General features: G+C 39.8%; 1 protein-coding gene across 4 annotated transcripts in view; it reads left to right on the top strand.

Moving 5' to 3' along the window:
* Positions 1–20,868, top strand: part of exoc4 (exocyst complex component 4) — a 572,850-nt gene that overhangs the window by 52,554 nt on the left and 499,428 nt on the right. For all 4 annotated transcript variants that reach the window (XM_063073038.1, XM_063073040.1, XM_063073041.1 and 1 more), the window contains exons 5-6: positions 10,277–10,520; positions 14,558–14,735. In XM_063073038.1, the coding sequence (XP_062929108.1) occupies positions 10,277–10,520; positions 14,558–14,735 (422 nt within the window). The remainder of the gene's footprint in view (positions 1–10,276; positions 10,521–14,557; positions 14,736–20,868) is intronic.

Genomic DNA, 20,868 nt, shown 5'->3' with positions numbered 1-20,868 from the left:
AGGTGTTGTTCCTCCAACCTGAGTGTGGCTTCATCTTTACAGTAGAGGAGGCCGTGGATAGACATGTCAGAATGGGAATGGGATGTGGAATTAACATGTGTGGCCACTGGGAGATCCTGCTTTCTCTGGCGGACAGAACATAGGTGTTCACAAAGCGGTCTCCCAGTCTGCGTCGAGTCTCGCCAATATATAGAAGGCCACATTGGGAGCACCAGACGCAGTATATCACCCCAGCCGACTCACGGGTGAAGTGTCGCCTCACCTGGAAGAACTGTCTGGGGCCCTGAATGGTGGTAAGGGAGGAAGTGTAGCACTTGTTCTGCTTACAAGGATAAGTGCCAGGAGGGAGATCAGTGGGGAGGGATAGCGGGGGATGAATGGACAAGGGAGTTGCGTAGGAAGCAATCCCTGCAGAAAGCAGAGGGGGTGGAGGGGAAGATGTGCTTAGTGGTGGGATCCTGTTGGAGGTGGTGGAAGTTACGGATAATATGTTGGACCCAGAGGCTGGTGGGGTGGTAGGTGAGGACCAGGGGAACCCTATTCCTAGTGAGGTGACGGGAGGATAGAGTGAGAGCAGATGTGCGTGAAATGGGGGAGATTCGTTTGAGAGCAGATGGATGCTGTCTTTCTGAGACACCGCTCCTTGAAGATGTCCTGGGCACTTTGTAGGCTAGTACCCAAGATGGAGCCAACTAAGCCCACAACCCTCCGCAGCCTCTTTCGGTTCTGTGCAGTAGTCCCTCCCTCCACCCCGCCCCCCCCCCCATACCAGACAGTGATGCAACTTGTCAGAATGCTCTCCATGGTACATCCACAGAAGATTTTGAGTGTATTTGTTGACATACCAATTCCTTTCAAACCCCTCCTTCATAAATGCATCGATATGTTGGGACCAGGTTAGATCCTCAGAGATCTCGTTTTATTCTTATGACTATGAGGCTAGGCACAGCTGGAATTCAATATTTAAATTTTCTGACAATACCACAGTCATTGGCCGAATCAAAGGTGGTGATGACAACATATAGGAGAGTGATTGGAAATCTGGCTGAGTGGTGCCACAACAACAAACATAAACTCATTGTCAGCAAGGCTAAGGAGCTGATTATTGACTCTAGAGGGAGGGAACCAGAAGTCCATGAGCCAGGTCTTTTCAGAGGATCAGAGGTGGAGACAATCAGCAACTTCAGTCAGAAACAGAATCATCTTATCGTCTCTGTGTAAAACCAGAACTGATTGTGGTTTGGTGACAGAACAATACCATAACAGATAACACAATAGCAATCAACAATTTACAAGGCAATAGGGCAAACAGTCATGAGCAATCAACAATTAGCAGAATGGTCACTTATGCAAAGTCAATAACTAAACTTAAATACGTAAATGTGAACTTATGAACAGACTCAATAATTATCAACAGACAAGGAGAGCAGCAAAGACCATTTAACAGATATTGTGCAGGGACAGCTAGGGTTTAATCCTCAGTGTTATCATTTTAGAGAGCTGTCCTGGGTCCAGCATGTAAGTGCCATTACGAAGAAATCATGGCAGCACCTCTACTTTCTTATAAGTTTGTGAAACTTTCGCATATAGAACTTTGATAACCATCTATAGGTGTGTGCTGGAGAGTATATTGATTTGTTGCATCATGGCCTGGTATGGAAACACCAATGCTCTTGAATGGAAAGCCTACAAAAAGTAGTGGACGTCCTAGTCCATCACAGGTAAAGCCCACTCCGTCATTGAATGCTGTCACAGGGAACCAGCATCCATCATCAAGGGTCCCCACCATACAGGCCATGCTCCCATCTCACTACTGCTGTCATCAGGAAGAAAGTACAGGAGCCTCAGGACTCACACCACCAGGTTCAGGAACAGTTATTACCTGTCAAGCATCTGGCTCTTGAACCAGAAGGGTTAACTTCACTCAACTTCACTCTTCACTGAACTGTTCCCACAACCTATGGACATACTTTTAAAACTCTTTGTCTCATGTTCTCGATATTTATTGCTTATTTATTTATATGCTATTATTTTTATTTTTTCTCAGCTCAAGCTGATTAAACCCAAGGTACTGGTATAGCCGAGTACACTCATTTCTCAAATGCTAGAAACATTTGGACTATTCTGTTCTAAAGTAGATTTGTAGCTTTCTGGAGATTTACTTAGATATTGCTGTGTAGCCTAAAATGTTTAATGCTATTGTGTGGTGACATTGGTATAATACCAGTCGCAGATATTACTATTGGACAATGTATACCCTGTTCTTATTCCATTGTCCTTCAATTTTCTCTTTTTGTTCAGCACATTTCTGGTGTTTTTTTGTATGTTATGTGTGTTTGGAATGGCTATATTTAGTAAGTAAGTTGTTCTTGCTTGTTTATCCTGTATTATTAGATCTGGATGTTTATTATGGATTGTCCTACCTGTAATAACAGTTTATTATTATTATTATTATTATTATTATTATTATTATTATTATTTTTGTTTTGTATTTGAACAATTTGTTGTCTTTTGTACATGGGTTGTTTGTCCTGTTGGGGTGGTCTTTCATTGATTCTATTGTGTTTCTTGGATTTATTGTGAATGCCCACAAGAAAATGATGCTCAGGGTTGTATATTGTCCCATATATGTACATTGATTTGAACTTTGAACTTTTCCAGTAGCATTTATAACTGTGGGCATTCCAAATGTCAGCAAATGTTTCAGAATCAGAATCAGGTTTATTATCACTGGCATGTGACATGAAATTTGTTAACTTAGCTGCAGCAGTTCAATACATAATCTAGCAGAGAGAAAAAAATAAATAAAATAGAACATAATAATAAATCAGAAAATCAATTATGTATATTGAATAGATTTTTAAAAAACGTGCAAAAACAGAAATACTGTATATATAAAACAGTGAGGTAGTGTCCAAAGCTTCAATGTCCATTTAGAAATCAAATGGCAGAGGGGAAGAAGCTGTTCCTGAATCAGTGAGTGTGTGCCTTCAGGCTTCTGTACCTCCTACCTGATGGTAACAGTGGTGCTGAAGGTCCTTAATAATGGACACTGCTGTTCTGAGATACCGCTCCTTAAAGATGTCCTGGGTACTTTGTAGGCTAGTGCCCAAGATGGAGCTGACTAGATTTACAACCTTCTGCAGCTTCTTTTGGTCCTTTGCAGTAGCCCCTCCATACCAGACAGTGATGCAGACTGTCAGAATTCTCTCCACAGTACAACTATAGAAGGTTTTGAGTGTATTTGTTGATACGCCAAATCTCTTCAAACTCCTAATAAAGTATAACCGCTGTCTTCCCTCCTTTATAACTACTTTGATATGTTGGGACCAAGTTAGATCCTCAGAGCTCTTGCATCCAGGAACTTGAAGATGCTGAAGTCCATAATTAGCTCTTTCGTCTTACTGATGTTGAGTGCCATGTTGTTGCTGCGGCACCATTCCACAAGTTGGCATATCTCAATCCTGTATGCCCTCTCGTAACCACATGAGACTCTTACCAACAATGGTTGTATCGTCAGCAAGTTTATGGATGGCATTTGAGCTATGCCTAGCCACACAGTCATGTGTATATGGAGAGTAGAGCAATGGGCTAAGCATCCACTCCTGAGGTGCGCAAGTGTTGATAGTCAGCAAAGAGGCTATGTGATCACCAATCCACACAGATTGTGGTCTTCTGGTTAGGAAGTCAAGGATCCAATTGCAGAGGGAGGTACTGAGGCCCAGGCTCTGCAACTTCTCAATCAAGATTGTGGGAATGCTGAGCTATAGTTGATAAACAGCATCCTAATGTAGGTGTTTGTGTTGTCTAGGTGGGCCAATGACGTGTGGAGAGCCATTGAGATTGTGTCTGCTGTTGACCTATTGTGACGATAGGCGAATTGCAATAGGTCAAGGTCCTTGCTGAGGCAGGGGTTCAGTCTGGTCATAACCAACCTCTCAAAGCATTTCATCACCGGGCGATCGCCATTAAGGCAGTCCACATTATACTTCTTAGGCACTGGTATAATTGTTGCCTTTTCGAAGCAGATGGGAACTTCTGCCTGTAGCAGTGAGAGGTTGAAAATGTCCTTGAATACTCCCGCTAGTTGGTTGGTACAGGTTTTCAGAGCCTTTCCGGGTACCCCATCAGGACCTTCTGCCTTGCAAGGGTTCACTCTCTTTAAAAACAGTCCAACATTGGCCTCTGAGATGGAGATCACAGGAATTGACATGATTGTTTACAGTTTGACATTCAATCAGATATATTTGTGACGCTATCATCTTCAACAGATTAATAATTTCACACTGCAGAAGCAGAGTATCATCACTTTTATTGAAAATTCCTCTTGCGTTCTGAATGTGTAGATGAATTCTGTCTGACCTTGTGGAAAGCTGGTGTTTCAGGAAGATTCAAATTAGAGCCTTTTGCCAAAGGCTGTGATTTTGCTTAATCGACCTTTTGTTCAAACCTTCATGGATACATTGTGTTTGTCAATGGCTGAAATAATTAGGTATGCATATACTTTTATTCTGTCAAAATACACATGTGTCATTGATGCCTTTTGCACTATCTTCCTTGAGTCAGTACTTGATTGTTCTTGTACATAAATCTCCTTTTATTACAGTTGACATTTTTGTCAACACCATTTTGGCCCTTTTTTATGATGAATAGGATAATATACTTGTGTTGTCAATTTTAAATAGCTGGTAGTTATTAATGTGAAATATTTATAAAACAAAAAAAAATGTCAGTTTATGGTGCACCAACTAAATACTTCCTTGAAATATTCATAAAGACCAATGTACACTTATATTGTGACTCTCACACTCACATCACTGCAAGCATTTGACAGCCAATAATGTTCTTTGGAAATACAAACACTTATGAAATTGTGAATTTGAATAGGAAATGCAACACAAACATACTTAGACAGTAATGACAGATGCCAGCTAACAAGCAATTTGTCAGGAATTAAGAGAATTGCGAAAAGAAACTTCATTTACATACACTTTCTATAATAATCTTGTATTGGTACATATATACATTTTTTACTATCGTTTTATGCGCTCTACTTCATAAAAAACTTTAACTTTTATGTATGTAAGTCTCAGGGCTATCGGCTCGTGTTTGTCTAGGGGAAATCTCGTTCGCCTGCCAAACCATGTCTCACGTTTGCGTAGTTGCTGTGTAATGCACCCTGGTACAAACTCACCCATAAAATATCAGACAGCACGCAAGGTATGATTTACAGATTACACTTCATAAATCTTACTGGAACTATGTAATTAGTAGAGATACAATATAAACGGAAAGTAAAAGGTGCCAAACTTAACAGAGTTTACCCACTTCGCGCACAACCATTGGAGCTCAATTAACGGGGTCTTTGTTCCACCATTCAATCTCTTCTGACCTCCTTGACCCGCCGCCCAGGCCCAACCATGGTGGTCGACCAGAGCGCGTCCAGCACGTCCTTCCTCTTCGGTTCTCCTCCCGAAAAACCCCGTGCACTGATGCAGGTTCCCACACATACAATAGATTAACATAGCTTCCATTGGTTAGTTCCTCTGTTATCTATAACTATAACCCAAACATTTCAGCTACAGAGAACATTACCTCATAGTTAACATTACAAAGAAGCCATTTCATTATAACACTTCAGAGAAGCCATTTTATAATTAGCAGTTAACAGTTAACATTACAGTTAATATTACTGAGAACCCTACATGTACACCATGGTTATATTAACTTATAGGTTGAGTTGGTGGTGAGGAAGGCAAATGCAATGTTAGCATTAATTTTGGGACGACTAAAATATATGTACAAGGATGTGATGCTACTGCTTTATAAGGCATTGGTCAAACCGCACTTGGAGTATCGTGAGCAGTTTTGGGCACCTAATCTAAGAAAGGATGTGCTGGCATTGGAGAGGATCAAGAGTATATTCACAAGAATGATTCCAAGAATGAAAGGGTTAACTTATGAAGAACATTTGATGGCTCTGGGCTTGTATTCACTCGAGTTTAGAAGAATGAGGGATGATCTCATCGAAACCTATTTAATATTGAAAGGCCTAGATAGAGTAAATGTGGAGAAGATGTTTCCAATAGTGGGAGAGTCTCGGACAAGAAGGCACAGCCTCAGAATAGAGGGGCATCCATTTAGGGAAGAGATGAAGAGGAATTTCTTTAGCCAGAGGGTGGTGAATCTTTGGAATTTACTACAGATGCTGTGGAGGCCATTGGGTATATTTAAAGCGGAGGTGGATAGTTTGTTGGTTGGTAAGAGTGTGAAAGGTTATGGGGAGAAGGCAGGATAATGGGGTAGAGAGAGATAATAAATCAGTCATGATGGAAAAGCGGAGAAGGCTCAATGGGCCAAATGGTCTAATTCTGCTCCTGTGTATTATGATCTTGGAAGATATATACAGAAAATGCTGGAAACACTCAGCAGGTCAGGCTGCATCTGTGGGAATAGAAATTGACACGTCATTTCAGGTTAAAGGTTCTTCTTCAGAACTGAGAAGGAGAAAGAAGAGCCCCACTGAGGGAAGATGCACACACCAGTCTTTCACTTCCATAGGAAAACAAGGTAAAAATAAGGAAAAAGAAAATAAACAAACTGATCCAATATTACAGATTGACTGCTGATGCGGACAGATACAGAAATCAAATTATCTGAAGTTGTGGAATTTAACAGTGAGGCTAGAAGGTACAAAGTGCCCAAATGGAATTTGAGTTGCTGTTCCTCAAGCTTTTATTTGTCTTTATTGATTAGTACAGGAACTGGCAGATTCATGAGTCAGAATGGGAGTAGAGTGGGGAATTAAAGTGTGCAAGGAACAGGATGCTCAGTATCACTCTACCTGCAGTTTGGTTTCTTCAGTGTAGAGAAGACTACATTGTGAATGCTGAATCCAGTACACTCAATTGGAAGAAGTGCAAGTGAAACAGTGCTTTGCTTGGAAAATCTATTTGGCTCCCTGGATGCTGAAAATGGGATAGGTAAAAGGACAAGCATTGCATCAGCTGCAATTGTAAGGGAAAGTGTCATAAAGGCAGTGAGTGCTGGAGTGGACCATGAATCGAGGAGTTTTGAAGGGAACAGTCCCTGTGAAATGCTGAAAAAGGAGCAATGGGAAAGATGTGTCTGTCTTGTCGTGAAATCTCTTTGATAGTAGAAATTACTGCGAATGATGTGTTTTCTGTGGAGGTTGCAATGAGGACCACAGCAATTGATTTGTCCTGAAGGAGGAGATAGCAGAGACATGGGAAATAGATGAGGTAAAATACAGTAAGGGCTTTGTTAACAAAGGTAGAGGGTAAGCCATGGTTCAGGAAGAAGGGAAGCATTTCCAAGCCATCTGTATGGAAAGTCTCATCTTCATAGTAAATACAAAGGAGATAAGCAGAAAGAAATGAGTTGTCAGAAGAGATAGGGTAGAAATATTAAGTAAAATAACTGTGGGAGTCAATAGGCTTGTAAAGGTTGTTAAAAACAAACTACTGAAGGAACTCAGCGAGTCAAGCAGCAACATGGGAAGAGAAGAACTATCAACTTTGCAGATGATAACCCTGCATCAGGGCTAAGAGTGAAGGGGGAAGTAGCCAGCATAAAAGGAAGCGGTGAAATGTGAGGCTAAAGGAGATAGGTGGACCAAGGAGGAAGCAGATGTGGCTGATGGAGATAGAGAGGAACATAAGGGTCACATGAAATTGTAAAATTGAATCTTCATACCATTGGATCAACACAAACTGCAATAACAACATTCCATGTTGCAGATGGATAATCTACAACCCATTAATATGAACACGTTTTAGAATTTTGGGTAGCCCTTATTACTTCCTACATTTTGTGTGTGTGTGTGTGTGTGTGTGTGTGTGTCTCTTTCTCACTCTCACACTCTCTCTCCTTTTTCTATCTATCTCTTCTCTCCACACCCCTTCCATTTTTTTTTTGTTCCTACACCTACTACAGGTTACCCCCGCCATGCGAAGGTAGAGCGTTCCGATGAAACGGTTCGTAAGCCGAAATGTCGTAAAGCGAAGAAGCAATTGCCATTTATTTATATGGGAAAATTTTGTGAGCGTTCGCAGACCCAAAAATAACCTACCAAATCATGCCAAATAACACATAAAACCTAAAATAACAGTAACATATAGTAAAAGCAGGAATAATATGATAAATACACAGCCTATATAAAGTAGAAATACTTTCCCACAATCATTACTGAACTGTTCTCCATAGTGAAAATCTCACGCAAGCGCTGTTGGCAGAAAATCTCACGCAAGCGCTGTTGGCAAGATCACTCTCTCCAGTAACCTTTAAACTATGAAGCTGCCAAATCATACCAAATAACATGTAAAAATACACAGCCTGTATAAAGTAGAAATAACGTATGTACAGTGTAGTATCACTTACGGGAATTGGGAAGATAGCTTGCCGAGCACACTGATGCTCGCAGGTTGGGTGGTGCAGTGGCCCCCACCCTCTGGGCCACCAACCGATACCGATCCGCGAAGCATGCAGGGGTCCAGCGGTAGCCGGGAGGCATCCAGCACATCTTTAAGAAAGAAGCCGAAATAAACATGCTAATTAATTAGGTGCCGCCCAGCACGTAATTGTCGGCGGCACCTAATTAATTAGCATGTTTATTTCGGCTTTTTTCTTAAAGATGTGCTGTGTGCCTCCTAGCTACTGCTGCATTCTCCGTGAATCGGTATCTGTCCGTGGCCCGAGGGTTGGGGTGGTGGGACACTGGGGTGTCATCTCGTCATCGTCTGTTTCCATTAGAGCAAGCAGCTCATCTTCTTCTATCTCTGCCCGCCTCGATGTCGAAGGTCGAGCTTCGTCGTCTGCTGTGGCTGATGTGGAAGGCTTGCTTGACTGCTGAGCCTCGCGCATTTTTCTATCACACAGTTCTTTAATAAGGACTCAAACCATCCTGCAAATATCTCCTAAACCGGCATACCCTTTCAAAATTAAAGTCGTACTTTATCATTACTCATTCGGTTTCGATTGTTATCCTTTTTTCTTCCAATTGCATCAGCTCTTCATCTGTCAGTTCTTGGTGATGGGATGCCAAAACTTCTTCAACATCATGTTCGTCAGCTTCCACAAGCCAAACTCACTTTGTTCTTACTTCGTTCTTCACAATCAAAACGCTTAATTATGTCTAGGTTTACCGTAAGTGTAACACCCTTATGAGCTCTTTCAGGCTTTTCTGATACCTTAGAACTCATCTTGCAAACAACTGCTCACAGGTACGTGTTAAAAGCAATGCCGACGAGAATGCAGTTCCGAATCCGGGGGAGAGCGACTGCTCGGGGTGCGCGCTGAATTTTTTTTCGTAACAGTGAAAACACCTTCTGAAAGCGAAAACAGGGTACTAATGTAGGTCTTTTGTAACAGTGAGGTTTCGTAAAGCAAATGTTTGAAAAGTGGGGGACACCTATACCTACATACTTAAGATTTATCCCTTTCCCATTCGGTTTGTATCTGCCTTCAACTTTCTTTTAATGGTTACCATTATAATCTTCCTTAGTGCTGCGATTCCAGCATTCACATTCTTGTGTTTCCATGAGATTAACGTAGATGGGTTCTTGATCAGTGCCGAAAGGCCTCTTTTCAATGCTGCATGACTCTAAATTTGGCATTAACATTAATCCAATTATCTTTTGCCTTTGGTTCATATGAACAAATCGCCTTTTAACCATAATCAATTTTGAACATAACCTCTCAGTATGTTGTTTTTCAAGTTTGTCTCCCAACAGAATTCCAGTAAATTTTCTGATTGTTTTCTTTTCATATTTCCCTCTTGGCTCCAACTTTGTTTGTGTAATGTACCAGTGTACTCTTTTGGCCTGATTGTGCATGAAAACTGAAGTGTAAAAATATGAAAAAGAAACTTTTTTTTGCAGTTCCTATGGGAACTTTACATAGTATATTGCTGCTTTCATTGAATGAGGCTTTCTGAAGCATTTATCCTTGAGGTGAAATTGAAGGGATAAATTACATAGAGGTCTAGTTTGCAGATTCACTAAAAGCATGACAATTGATGGGCTGTAGATTTTCAATTTTCCATAAATCCTTCATGACTTAATTCATCCTATTTCCATTACCTTCTTTGCCATCCGGATCTCCTAGTTGCTTTTGAGGGTTCAGTACCACATAGAAGCACTTTCAGAGTTATGCTGTCCATGATTTTGTGCAAAACAGCTTCATTAGAATAAAGAAATTAATAAGAACAGAAAAATACTAATTGAGATGCATGACTAATTTTTGTTTCTTTTCACAGTAAAGGAGGTAAACCTGCAAGACATTAAGGAGGATCCAGAGTGCGATCCAGAAGAGAACAGCATACTTTTCATGGGAATTTTGATAAAAGCTCTGGCAAAATTAAAAAAAATTCCAGAGACAGTCAAAGCAACTAAAGAACGTTTCAATCAAGAGCTGGAACAGATTGTGAAGCGATCAACAACCCAGATCGCAGATCATGCTTATCAGCGTGGTGAAATTGTGTCACAGGAGAATCAACCAAGGTAATGGATCGGTATTTGAGCAGGGGGAAGAGAAACTGAGGTTTGTTAATTAGCATTTGAAAATGAAATAACATAAATAATACAAACACGAGGAAATCTGCAGATGCTGGAAATTCAAGCCACACACACAAAATGCTGGTGGAACACCTGCTGCGTTCCACCAGCATTTTGTGTGTGTTGCTAACATAAATAATAAATAGATCTACACCTAGTGGCCACTTTATTAGGTAGAAGTGGCCACTGTGTATATTCCCAGTCTTCTGCTTCTGTGGCCCATCTACTTCAAGGTTCAACATGTTGTGCATTAAGAGACGTTCTTCTGCACGCCACCGTTGCCTTCCTGTCAGTTTGAACCAATCTGGACATTCTCCTCTGACCTCTCTCATTAACAAAGTGTTTTTGCCCACAGAGCTGCCACTCACTGGCTGTTTTTATGTTCGTTTTTTGCACCATTCTCTGTAGACTCTAGAGACTGTGATGTGTGGAAATGTCGGGAGATCAGGAGTTTCTGAGATATTCAAACTGCCTCATTTGGCACTAATAATCATTCCATGATCTGATGTTTGGGCTGAACAACAGCTGAACCTCTTGACCATGTCTGCATGTTTTTATGCATTGAGTTGCTGCCACATGATTGGCTGATTATATATTTTCATTATGAGCAGATGTATTTAATAAAGTGGCCAGTGAGTGTATAACATCAACTACAGTATACTTAGAGTCATATAGCACTGAAACAGGCCCTTTGTCCCCACTTGTCCCTGTCAGCCAAAATTCCGACCTAAACTGCTCCGATTTGCCCAGTTATGGTCCATACCTCCGTCTAAATGTCGTGCCACCTACGGGGAACCATGCACTTCTACTTTGAGATCCCTCTGATCTGCAGTACTCCACTTACAACTCTAGTTCTCAGTATTATTTGTTTTAATTGTACAGTATGTTTTCATTTACACATCGGTTGTCAGTCTTTTTCTGTTTATAGTTTTTTGTGAAATTCTCTTGTATTTTTTCTTGTAAATGCCTGAAAGGAAATGAATGTGAAGACAGTATATGGTAACATATATGTATTTAGATAATAAATTTACTTTGGTCGTTATAAAAATTGTATTCCATTTGCCACTTCTCAGCCTACTGATCTTGCTGATCAAGGTACCACTTCCAGTCTTGATAACCATTTTCAGTGTCTGCATGCCACCTATTTTAGTGCCACCTGGTGACTTACTAATCATACATTGTACGCTCTTGTCCAAATCATTCTTATAGTATAGATGACAAATAGTAATGGGCCAAGCACCAGTCCCTGGAGAATGCCACTAGTTATGGGCCGAAACATCGACTGTACTCTTTTCCAGCTGAGCTCCTCTAGCATTTTATGTGTGTTACCTCAATGTCCTCATACTTTTGTCTCATCTGTCCATTTTTGTGCCTCTTCTGTTTAATGCTACCAGTATAATCTGACAGGAAGTAAATTGTTTCACTGGATGCAGTATAATTAAGTACTTTGGCTTGTTTGTAACATTAAATATTTTGTTTTTGTATGGAATTTATCGAGCTACTTTAGAGTAAAATGTTTACAATTTGACTCACATCAGTTTTCTCAGAAAGCTTACTTAATTGCTCTGAAAAGGTGATAAATTGAAGGCGACATTGCTGTAAGGAATATCCATTCCTGTGTAAATTGTCTTGATAGATTTGTTCTCCAAGAATCAATAAGATTACAATTTCTAAAGATGTAAGTGGACAGAAACTAATTGTGTGCACTCTTCACAACTAGTGGTAGCAAAGAAAGAACATATAGAACATAGAACAGTACATCACAGTACAGGCCCTTCAGCCCACAATGTTGTGCCGACCCTCAAACCCTGCCTCCCATATAAGCCCCCACCTTAAATTCCTCCATATACCTGTCTAGTAGTCTCTTAAACTTCACTAGTGTATCTGCCTCCACCACCGACTCAGGCAGTGCATTCCACGCACCAACCACTCTCTGAGTAAAAAACCTTCCTCTAATATCCCCCTTGAACTTCCCACCCCTTACCTTAAAGCCATGTCCTCTTGTATTGAGCAGTGGTGCCCTGGGGAAGAGGCGCTGGCTATCCACTCTATCTATTCCTCTTATTATCTTGTACCCCTCTGTCATGTCTCCTCTCATCCTCCTCCTCTCCAAAGAGTAAAGCCCTAGCTCCCTTAATCTCTGATCATAATGCATATTCTCTAAACCAGGCAGCATCCTGGTAAATCTCCTCTGTACCCTTTCCAACGCTTCCACATCCTTCCTGTAGTGAGGTGACCAGAACTGGACACAGTACTCTAAATGTGGCCGAACCAGAGTATTATAGAACTGCATCATTACATCACGACTCTTAAACTCTACCCCTCGACGTATGAAATCTAACACCCCATAAGCTTTCTTAACTACCCTATCCACCTGTGAGGCAACTTTCAGGGATCTGTGGACATGTACCCCCAGATCCCTCTGCTCCTCCACACTACCAAGTATCCTGCCATTTACCTTGTACTCTGCCTTGGAGTTTGTCCTTCCAAAGTGTACCACCTCACACTTCTCTGGGCTGAACTCCATCTGCCACTTCTCAGCCCACTTCTGCATCCTATCAATGTCTCTCTGCCATCTTTGACAATCCTCTACACTATCTACAACACCACCAACCTTTGTGTCGTCTGCAAACTTGCCAACCCACCCTTCTACCCCCACATCCAAATAATAAAGAATAAAAAACTTCGTCATCTTTCTGTTTTCTGTTGAGCAGAACACTGAATGGACTATAGAAATTAAATTTTGTCTTCCATCTATATCAAAGTATCTTAGCAATCTGTTGCAGAGAGGTGGATAGTTCAGAAATTTAGGTGATGTATCTGTTTAATTAATGACAAAATGCATTAATGTATTTATGTATGTGCAACAAATAGCATCTATGTGTGATTATTATGCAAACTTATTTTAAGCTTGCAGTGAAGCTTTTTTGGGTTATGTGATTTAGTAAGGGTTTTGTTGGGAAAGAATAACACACACACATTGCCGGAGGAACTCAGCTGGTCAGGCAGCATTTACGGAGAGGAAAAAAGTCGCTATTTCGGGCTGAGACCTTTTATTAAGACTCCACTATTTTATGTGTGTTACTCTGGATTTCCAGAGGCTGTAGAATTTGGTGTGTTTATGATTTGGTGGAAAAGAATGTTGTCTTCTAGTGGCAAATGTTTCACGTCTAAGTATTCCAAGTGCATCACTTTATTAAGAAATCTAATCCCCGAGTCCAGACTTCCACAGGTTTCAAGACCGTGTCTACATAACATGTTCACTATTCTGATAATGATAAATCTTGATTTATATGGAACAATTTATTGTGTTTGTACAATGGCCCATCTTGATTGTGCCAAATGAATTTCACAAGAAACCCCTTGACTATTTTTACTGTTGCAATCTATGTGCAAGATTCTGATAATGAATTGGAAGCTTTTCGGTTCCCAACTTTTCTCCCACCAACCTGATAAACACAAAACTATTTTTATAATGCGATCAAAAATTGGAATCAGGCTTGTTTTCAACTTCAGTTCAAGAGGGTTTGGATTAACACACCCTCTCTTGTTTCAAAATTGACAGTTCTATGGTACGTTTTGTTGTCATTAGTAGGCTTCATGAAAGTTGATCTACTGATTTAAAGAGTAGAGTGACAGTGGTGCGAAATCTATTACTGACCTAGCAGGAATTATTGGCAATATAAGTAATGGTGACCATTTGACAACATTAATACAATTGGCAGAAGGCTGATCCTGAAGGAATGCCTCAAACCTGAACAAAGGGAGCCGGTCTGCACTACTTGTAATAGCATACATTTGAGGTTTGCAACAGAGACTGATGATTCTCTCTTCGGTCTTTCCAATGCCTTGTTGGAGAAAATGTGTACTCTTCTCATGCTGTAATGAGTTCTCACCAGATAAGCAGTTTGCCTCTTTAGAAAGGAGTCAAGTGAAGTGATAATATTTAACCAGACTGATTTGCATTTGCATTTTGTTAACAGGTTATTACTGGAACTGCTAGAATTATTGTTTGAAAAATTCTTTGCTGTAGCTGCTGCTCATAAAATTGTTCTCGGCTACCTTCACCAAATGGTTGTGTCGCCTTCTGGTTTGAACATGAGTGAAATCAAACTGTATGACATGGCAGAAGTGTGGGCAAGGATCCAGAATGTGCTTCAGGTAAGTCAAGGCCAATGAAGTCACTTACTTAACATAACATTTAATCTAACGTGTGTGTGGCAGTTACATTGTCCTGTATTTTCACATATGCTGAATTTTTTCACTCACTTAATTTTGGAGAGAGAGAGAGCGTGTTGAATTGATGCTAAATTTCAATCATATTTTGAGGGTATTTGGTAAGAATCTTACAAATGGACCCTAAATTATTTGTGAAAGTTATTCACAAAATGCTGGAGGAACTCAGTAGCCCAGGCAGCATCTAGAGAAAGAAGAACAGTTTATGTTTTGGGCTGAGACCCTTCATCAGGACTGGGTTTGGTCCAAAACGTTAACTGTACTCCTTTCCATGATGAAGGAATCATTTTTGATGGAGTTGGAAGCACAATAAACATAAAAACACAATAAAGATAAAACAATCGTATAATACACAAATGTACAAGTACCTGTCGAGTATGACCATGTATTCACTAATTGTATTTATGTACATAAAGTGACACTAGGTACAGGAATAGCTGTACATAAGGTGACTCTGACAAGAAATAGTGAAGTGTCAAAGTAAATCATTTTAAATTTTGTACAGATTTTGCATACATTTAATACCAGGTTTAGTGATTAATTGCAGATATTTGTAATGTTTTGAAGAAAGAAAACAATATTTTGGAAATTAGAAGCAATGCCCTTTGATATACCAAATGACCTGCAAAATCAAATTGTTGTTGAATCATGGCAGATCAGAACCCTTCCCCTTCTCCCTGCACAGTGCTGATTTTCAGAGTCATTTTAAAGAAAAGTTCAAAGTAAATTTATTATCAAAGTATGTACATGCTACCCTGAGTAAAAGCTTGATATTTGAATAATCATGTAAAATTAATCTTTATTTTACATCTTTATCATTATAGATTGGCTTATGTGTTTGCATAACCAATACAGCAGTCAAAATACACCAGGTTATTAAGCCCATACAACATGATGGTCCTGAGGAACTGGTGTCGAGGAAAGTTTTACTGCATTTGAACTAAGTTTCTATTTAACTTTGAAAATCCTCTGATTTACATTTAATAAAAAAAAGACTACGTAAGTTGGCATAATATGGAGAACAAATTTAAAATCAGTTTTTTGCAGCTTATTACTTGAGTAATTGTTAGAAATTCACTCTTCCTTAAATATATTAATTACTTGAGATCACTGTCGTATTCTTCGAATGAAATAGAAGCATTGGTGTGATTACACATTCTGAGTTAATTCTTATGCACTTCATGTTGAAAAAAGGCTGTATTTGAATCTTTGTCTCCTGTCCCAAAGGTACATACCATAACAGGGGTCCCCAACCTTTTTTGCACTGCGGACCGGTTTAATATTGACAATATTCTTGCTGACCGGGAGTGGGGGGGGGGGCGCGCGGTGGGCAGTGTTCAAGTAGGGTTAAACTCACCTCAACATGTCTTTTACAGTTAGTGTTGCCAACTTTCTCGTTCCCAAATAAGGGACAAAAATAGCAGTCAAATACGGGACACTTTACCCTAGGAAAGACTACCATGACCATGAAGCCTTGTGCGGGCACCTATGTGCGCACGTCACATATGCGCGTACGTACCGATTTTTTTCCCACAAATCGGTTTTGGCTTAATCTTCCCGACTACAGTGTGCATACATTATTTCTACTTTATATAGGCTGTGAATTTATCATATCATTCCTGCTTTTACTATATGTTAGTGTTATTTTAGGTTTTATGTATGATTTGCTGGTTAGTTTTTGGGTCTGGGAATGCTCAAAAATTTTTCCCATATAAATTAATGGTAATTGCTTCTTCACTTTGCTCCATTTGGACACGAACGGTTTCATAGGAACGCTCTATCTTAGTGGGGGAAATCCGGGAGAAGGGCCGTCCCGTATGGGACAAACCAATTTAGCCCAATATACGGGATGTCCTGGCAAATGCGGGACAATTGGCAACCCTATGTTCAAGTTCAACAGTGCATGACAGGGAATGAGGAAAGGTGCGGCTGACTCATATCGTTTCCTCGTGGCCCAGTAGCACATGCTTTGCGGCCCGGTGCCTGGGGACCGCTGTACTATAGGTAACAACTTTCTGACACTTATCGTTCTGGGTGTTGTGTGTGAAAATGGCCCAATTTTATTCAGGAAAGGTGAAATTGATTTCCACAGAATCCTTAAATAAACATGTTCTCTGTCAAATCGCAGTAATACATTGTAAAAACAGTTTTTGTTGCATTGTTTAATTGGTAGGTTGAATGCCTAGGGTAAGATAGAGGCTCCCTGGACACATTTCTTCCTTTATGCAGGAAGTTGACAACAACAGACAAGTCCCAATTTTCTGTTAATGAATTATAGCTGAAGTTCAAAGAAGTTTTTAAGCAGCATGCCCTGGGTAAATCATTTAAGTACATGCTCCTAATATTGTGGAACCGTGCTGATTAAATAGGTTATAAAATGCAAATCAGTTGATTGATCGATAAATAAGGTTCAATGTAAATAAGTCTGGCATATTTTCCTAATGATTTCTTGTTGCAATGGCACATTTTTGGAACAATGTTCTCCATACAAATGTATTGAACGGGTTTCTTTGCGACACAGAGTTCTTCTGCCGATGTGTGTGATGGAGAGAACAGATAAGACAGCAAATGTGTTGAGTTGCTCAGTGTATTTCCATTCACTGTTTTAATGTCAAAAGGAAATGGATACTCACAAATATATTTGCTAGACCTGTTAGTAGAAACTGCGAAGTACCATCAGGATTATCTGTCAGAAGACTTTGTAAGCTATAAAACCAAAGATGAATACTGATAAACAAGATTTGTTGATTCTAAAGAAAGATTTTTTGTAGGCCTGACAAGTATTAGGAAATTAGGGAAAAACATCCTATACTAAAGTAGTGGATTTGGCCCAGTCTATCATGAGTAAAGCCCTCCACACCATTCAGCGCATCTACAGGAAGATTTGCCACAGGAAAAAAGCATCCATCATCAGGGACGCCCACCACCCAGGTCATATTCTCCTCTCGCTGCTATTATCAGGAGCCTCAGCACTCACACCACCAGATTCAGCAACAGTTATCACCCCTCAACAATTAGGCACTTGAATCAAAGAGGATAACTTAACTCAGCTTCACTCACTCCTTCATTGAAATGTTCCCACAACCTACGGACTCACTTTCGAGCATTCTTCTTCTCATATTCTGGGTCTGTATTTCTTATTATTTCTTTCTTTTGGTATTTGCACAGTTTGTTGTCTTTTGCACAGTGGTTGAATGCCCAAGTTGGTACAGTCGTTTGATTCCATTATGTTATTATTTTATTATGGATTTATTGAGTATGCCCACAATGAAATGAATCTTAGAGTTGTATATGGTGACATGTATGTATTTTGATAATAAATTTACATTGAACTTTGAACTTTTTGCTGTCATTTATATAATCTTAGCAGCTTTTTATCCTGATACAGACACATATTTCTGGTATTTAGAAACAATATTCTTTTGCAGCCTTGTCAATTTTAAAATTCAATTATGTATTGCCAGAAAGTTTCCAGATGTAGGAAGTGAAAAAAAAATCGGAAGATTACAAAAGAATTGTGAAAAGAACAAGAAGATGAGTTGATGCAAAACATTGTGGGAAAATTATATTTTTGTTGGGAAAAACAACGCACAGGTTAATGAAGTTAAAGATTGACACTGAATGGTGTGGAGAAAAGGGAATGGGGCTGAAGATACTTAATTGATTTTAAATGAGAGTGGGATTGGATAAAAACACAATACAGTGTTTAGCCTTTGCAGTTTATAGATGGTATATTTGATTTCATATTTTGGTGCGTCATATTGTTAAATTAATTTGTGGATTATCATTCTGCACTTTAGTTCATACACTATAAAAAGTAGGAAGCCCTGCAAACGCTCAGCAATTCAGATGTGATTTCTGGAGAGAGAACTGTTAATATTTCAGGTTAGCAACCTTCATTAGTTGATGTGATTTTGCATATGGGAACTCAAGGACTACAGTATGTCAATGGTGATCTGATTCTAAGCTGAACTGCACTGCTGGTCAGCCACAGCTTCAATGCCCCTTGCTTATGAAATATTGATCCATCTCTGTCTTTAAAAATAGTCAGATTCTGCTTCAACCACCCTCGAAAGAAGAGAGTTCCAAAGACTTGCGACCCTCTAAGAAAGGAAAACAATGACTCACCTCTGTCTTAAATGGAAGATCACAAGTTTTTAAAGAGTAATATGTAGATGCTTTCACAAGAGGAGAGATCCTCCTCACATCAATCCTGTCAATATCCAACAGGATCTTGTAGGTCTCAACCAAGTTTCCTCTTGTTCTTTGATACTCCAATGGATATAAGATGACGGACTTCAGCCCGAAACGTTGACTTACATTTTGCCATGGATGCTTCCTGGCCTGCTGAGTTCCTCCAGCATTTTGTGCATGTTGCTCGGATTTCCAGCATCTGCAGATTTTCTCTTGTTTATGGATATAAGTTTAGTCTGTCTCATTTTCCCTTGTCAAATGTTAGAGGGGATAGGCTTCAGCTGAGAGGGGCAAAGATTAAACAGGGACCTGAGAAGCAATTTCTTCACATGGGATATGATGCGTCTTTAGAACAAGTTGGCAGAAGAAGTAGTTGAGACAGGTACAATGACAATGCTTGGACGTTATTTCTACAGGTACATGGATATGAAAGGTTTAGTGGGAAATGAGCCAATCCCGGGTAAATGAGGCTAACTTAGGTGGCCATCTTGGTCCACATGGATAAGTTGGGCTAAAAGTTTGACCAACTAAAAAGAACTCAAATATTCCAAGTATTGCTCTTGTAAACTTCCTCTGAGTTGCTTTCAAATTATTTATGTATAAGGGGACAAATGCTACACAGTCCTGCAGACTTGTTCTCACCAATGGTTTAGATAACTGAAGCTTAACTCGTGTTGGTCATCTCCCCTCATAAAACATCAATAGCAATGTGTTAGCTTTCCTAAATATTAAATATAATCCATCAAATCAAGTAATTTCTCATCATTTTGATAATGTATTCCTTTTATTTTCTTTTACAAACTAGGCAATTTGTTATTTTCCCACATTATATTTCACTTGGCACAATTGATCTATAAACCTTTGTAATCTTCTGTTTGAGGAGTGATTTCTGCTACCCTTACCCGGTTTGCTTGTCGCAAGGTGAGCTCTGCTCAGGGTTTAAACTATACAGTACACCTGAGTAGAGAGCTTCTGATACCCTGACTAACACCTAACTTTCAGATAACACTGCAGCCAAATGATCCAGTCATTTGTGAACTGGGTTATAGTCTTTTAATTGCTGACTACTGTGTTGCCTATATTACTTCAGTAACTTCTTGGGTTGGAAGAGTTTGTGGTTGTGAACTTTGGGAAGCTCTTGTTAAGAACTGTATCATGCAGCCATGCACATTGAATTATTATTTTCTGGGATGCTATTCTTCATCCTTTTATTGATGTTACATTTAAAATCTTAGAGTAACACACAGAACATGCTGGAAGACCTCAGGAATTCGGCAGCATCTATGGAAAGAAATGAGGAGTCAACATTTCGTGCCGAGATCCTTCATCAGCATTGATAAAGGGTGTCAGCCTGAAATGTTAACTCTTTAATCCTTTCCATAGATGCTGCTTGACTGATGAGCTCGTCCAGCATTTTGTGTGTGTGTGTGTGTGTGTGTGTGTGTGTGTTACTCTAGATTTCCACCATCTGTGAAATCTCTTGTGATTAAACTCACAGATCTCTGATCACAGGAGGCCATGTATCACAAGTGAAATCTAATTCCTGACCCACCTACTAAATGCATTAAGCTTGAGAGAATCTGTGATCATCCCACAGGAACTGTGATATCAGGAAGATTTGAAAGTGCAGTTTATAATGGAATTCAGGAAACCAGAGTTGAGTTGAAGGAATAGAGTCAACCTTGGTGAAGTTGCTGTTTTGTTGCTAGCAAGCTATCTTGACTTCCCGAAATCTGTTTATTTATTTTGATATACAGTGCAGAATCAGCCCTTCCAATTCTTTGAGCTGCACCACCCGACAGCCTCTGATTTGCTCCTAGCCAAATTATGGGACAATTTACAGTGATCAATTAACCTTCTAACT

Source organism: Mobula hypostoma, chromosome 20 (genome assembly GCF_963921235.1).
Source record: "Mobula hypostoma chromosome 20, sMobHyp1.1, whole genome shotgun sequence".
NCBI classification, from domain to species: domain Eukaryota; kingdom Metazoa; phylum Chordata; class Chondrichthyes; order Myliobatiformes; family Myliobatidae; genus Mobula; species Mobula hypostoma.
Note: the sequence above shows the minus strand (reverse complement) of the source record. Positions and strands in the feature narration are given on the sequence as shown.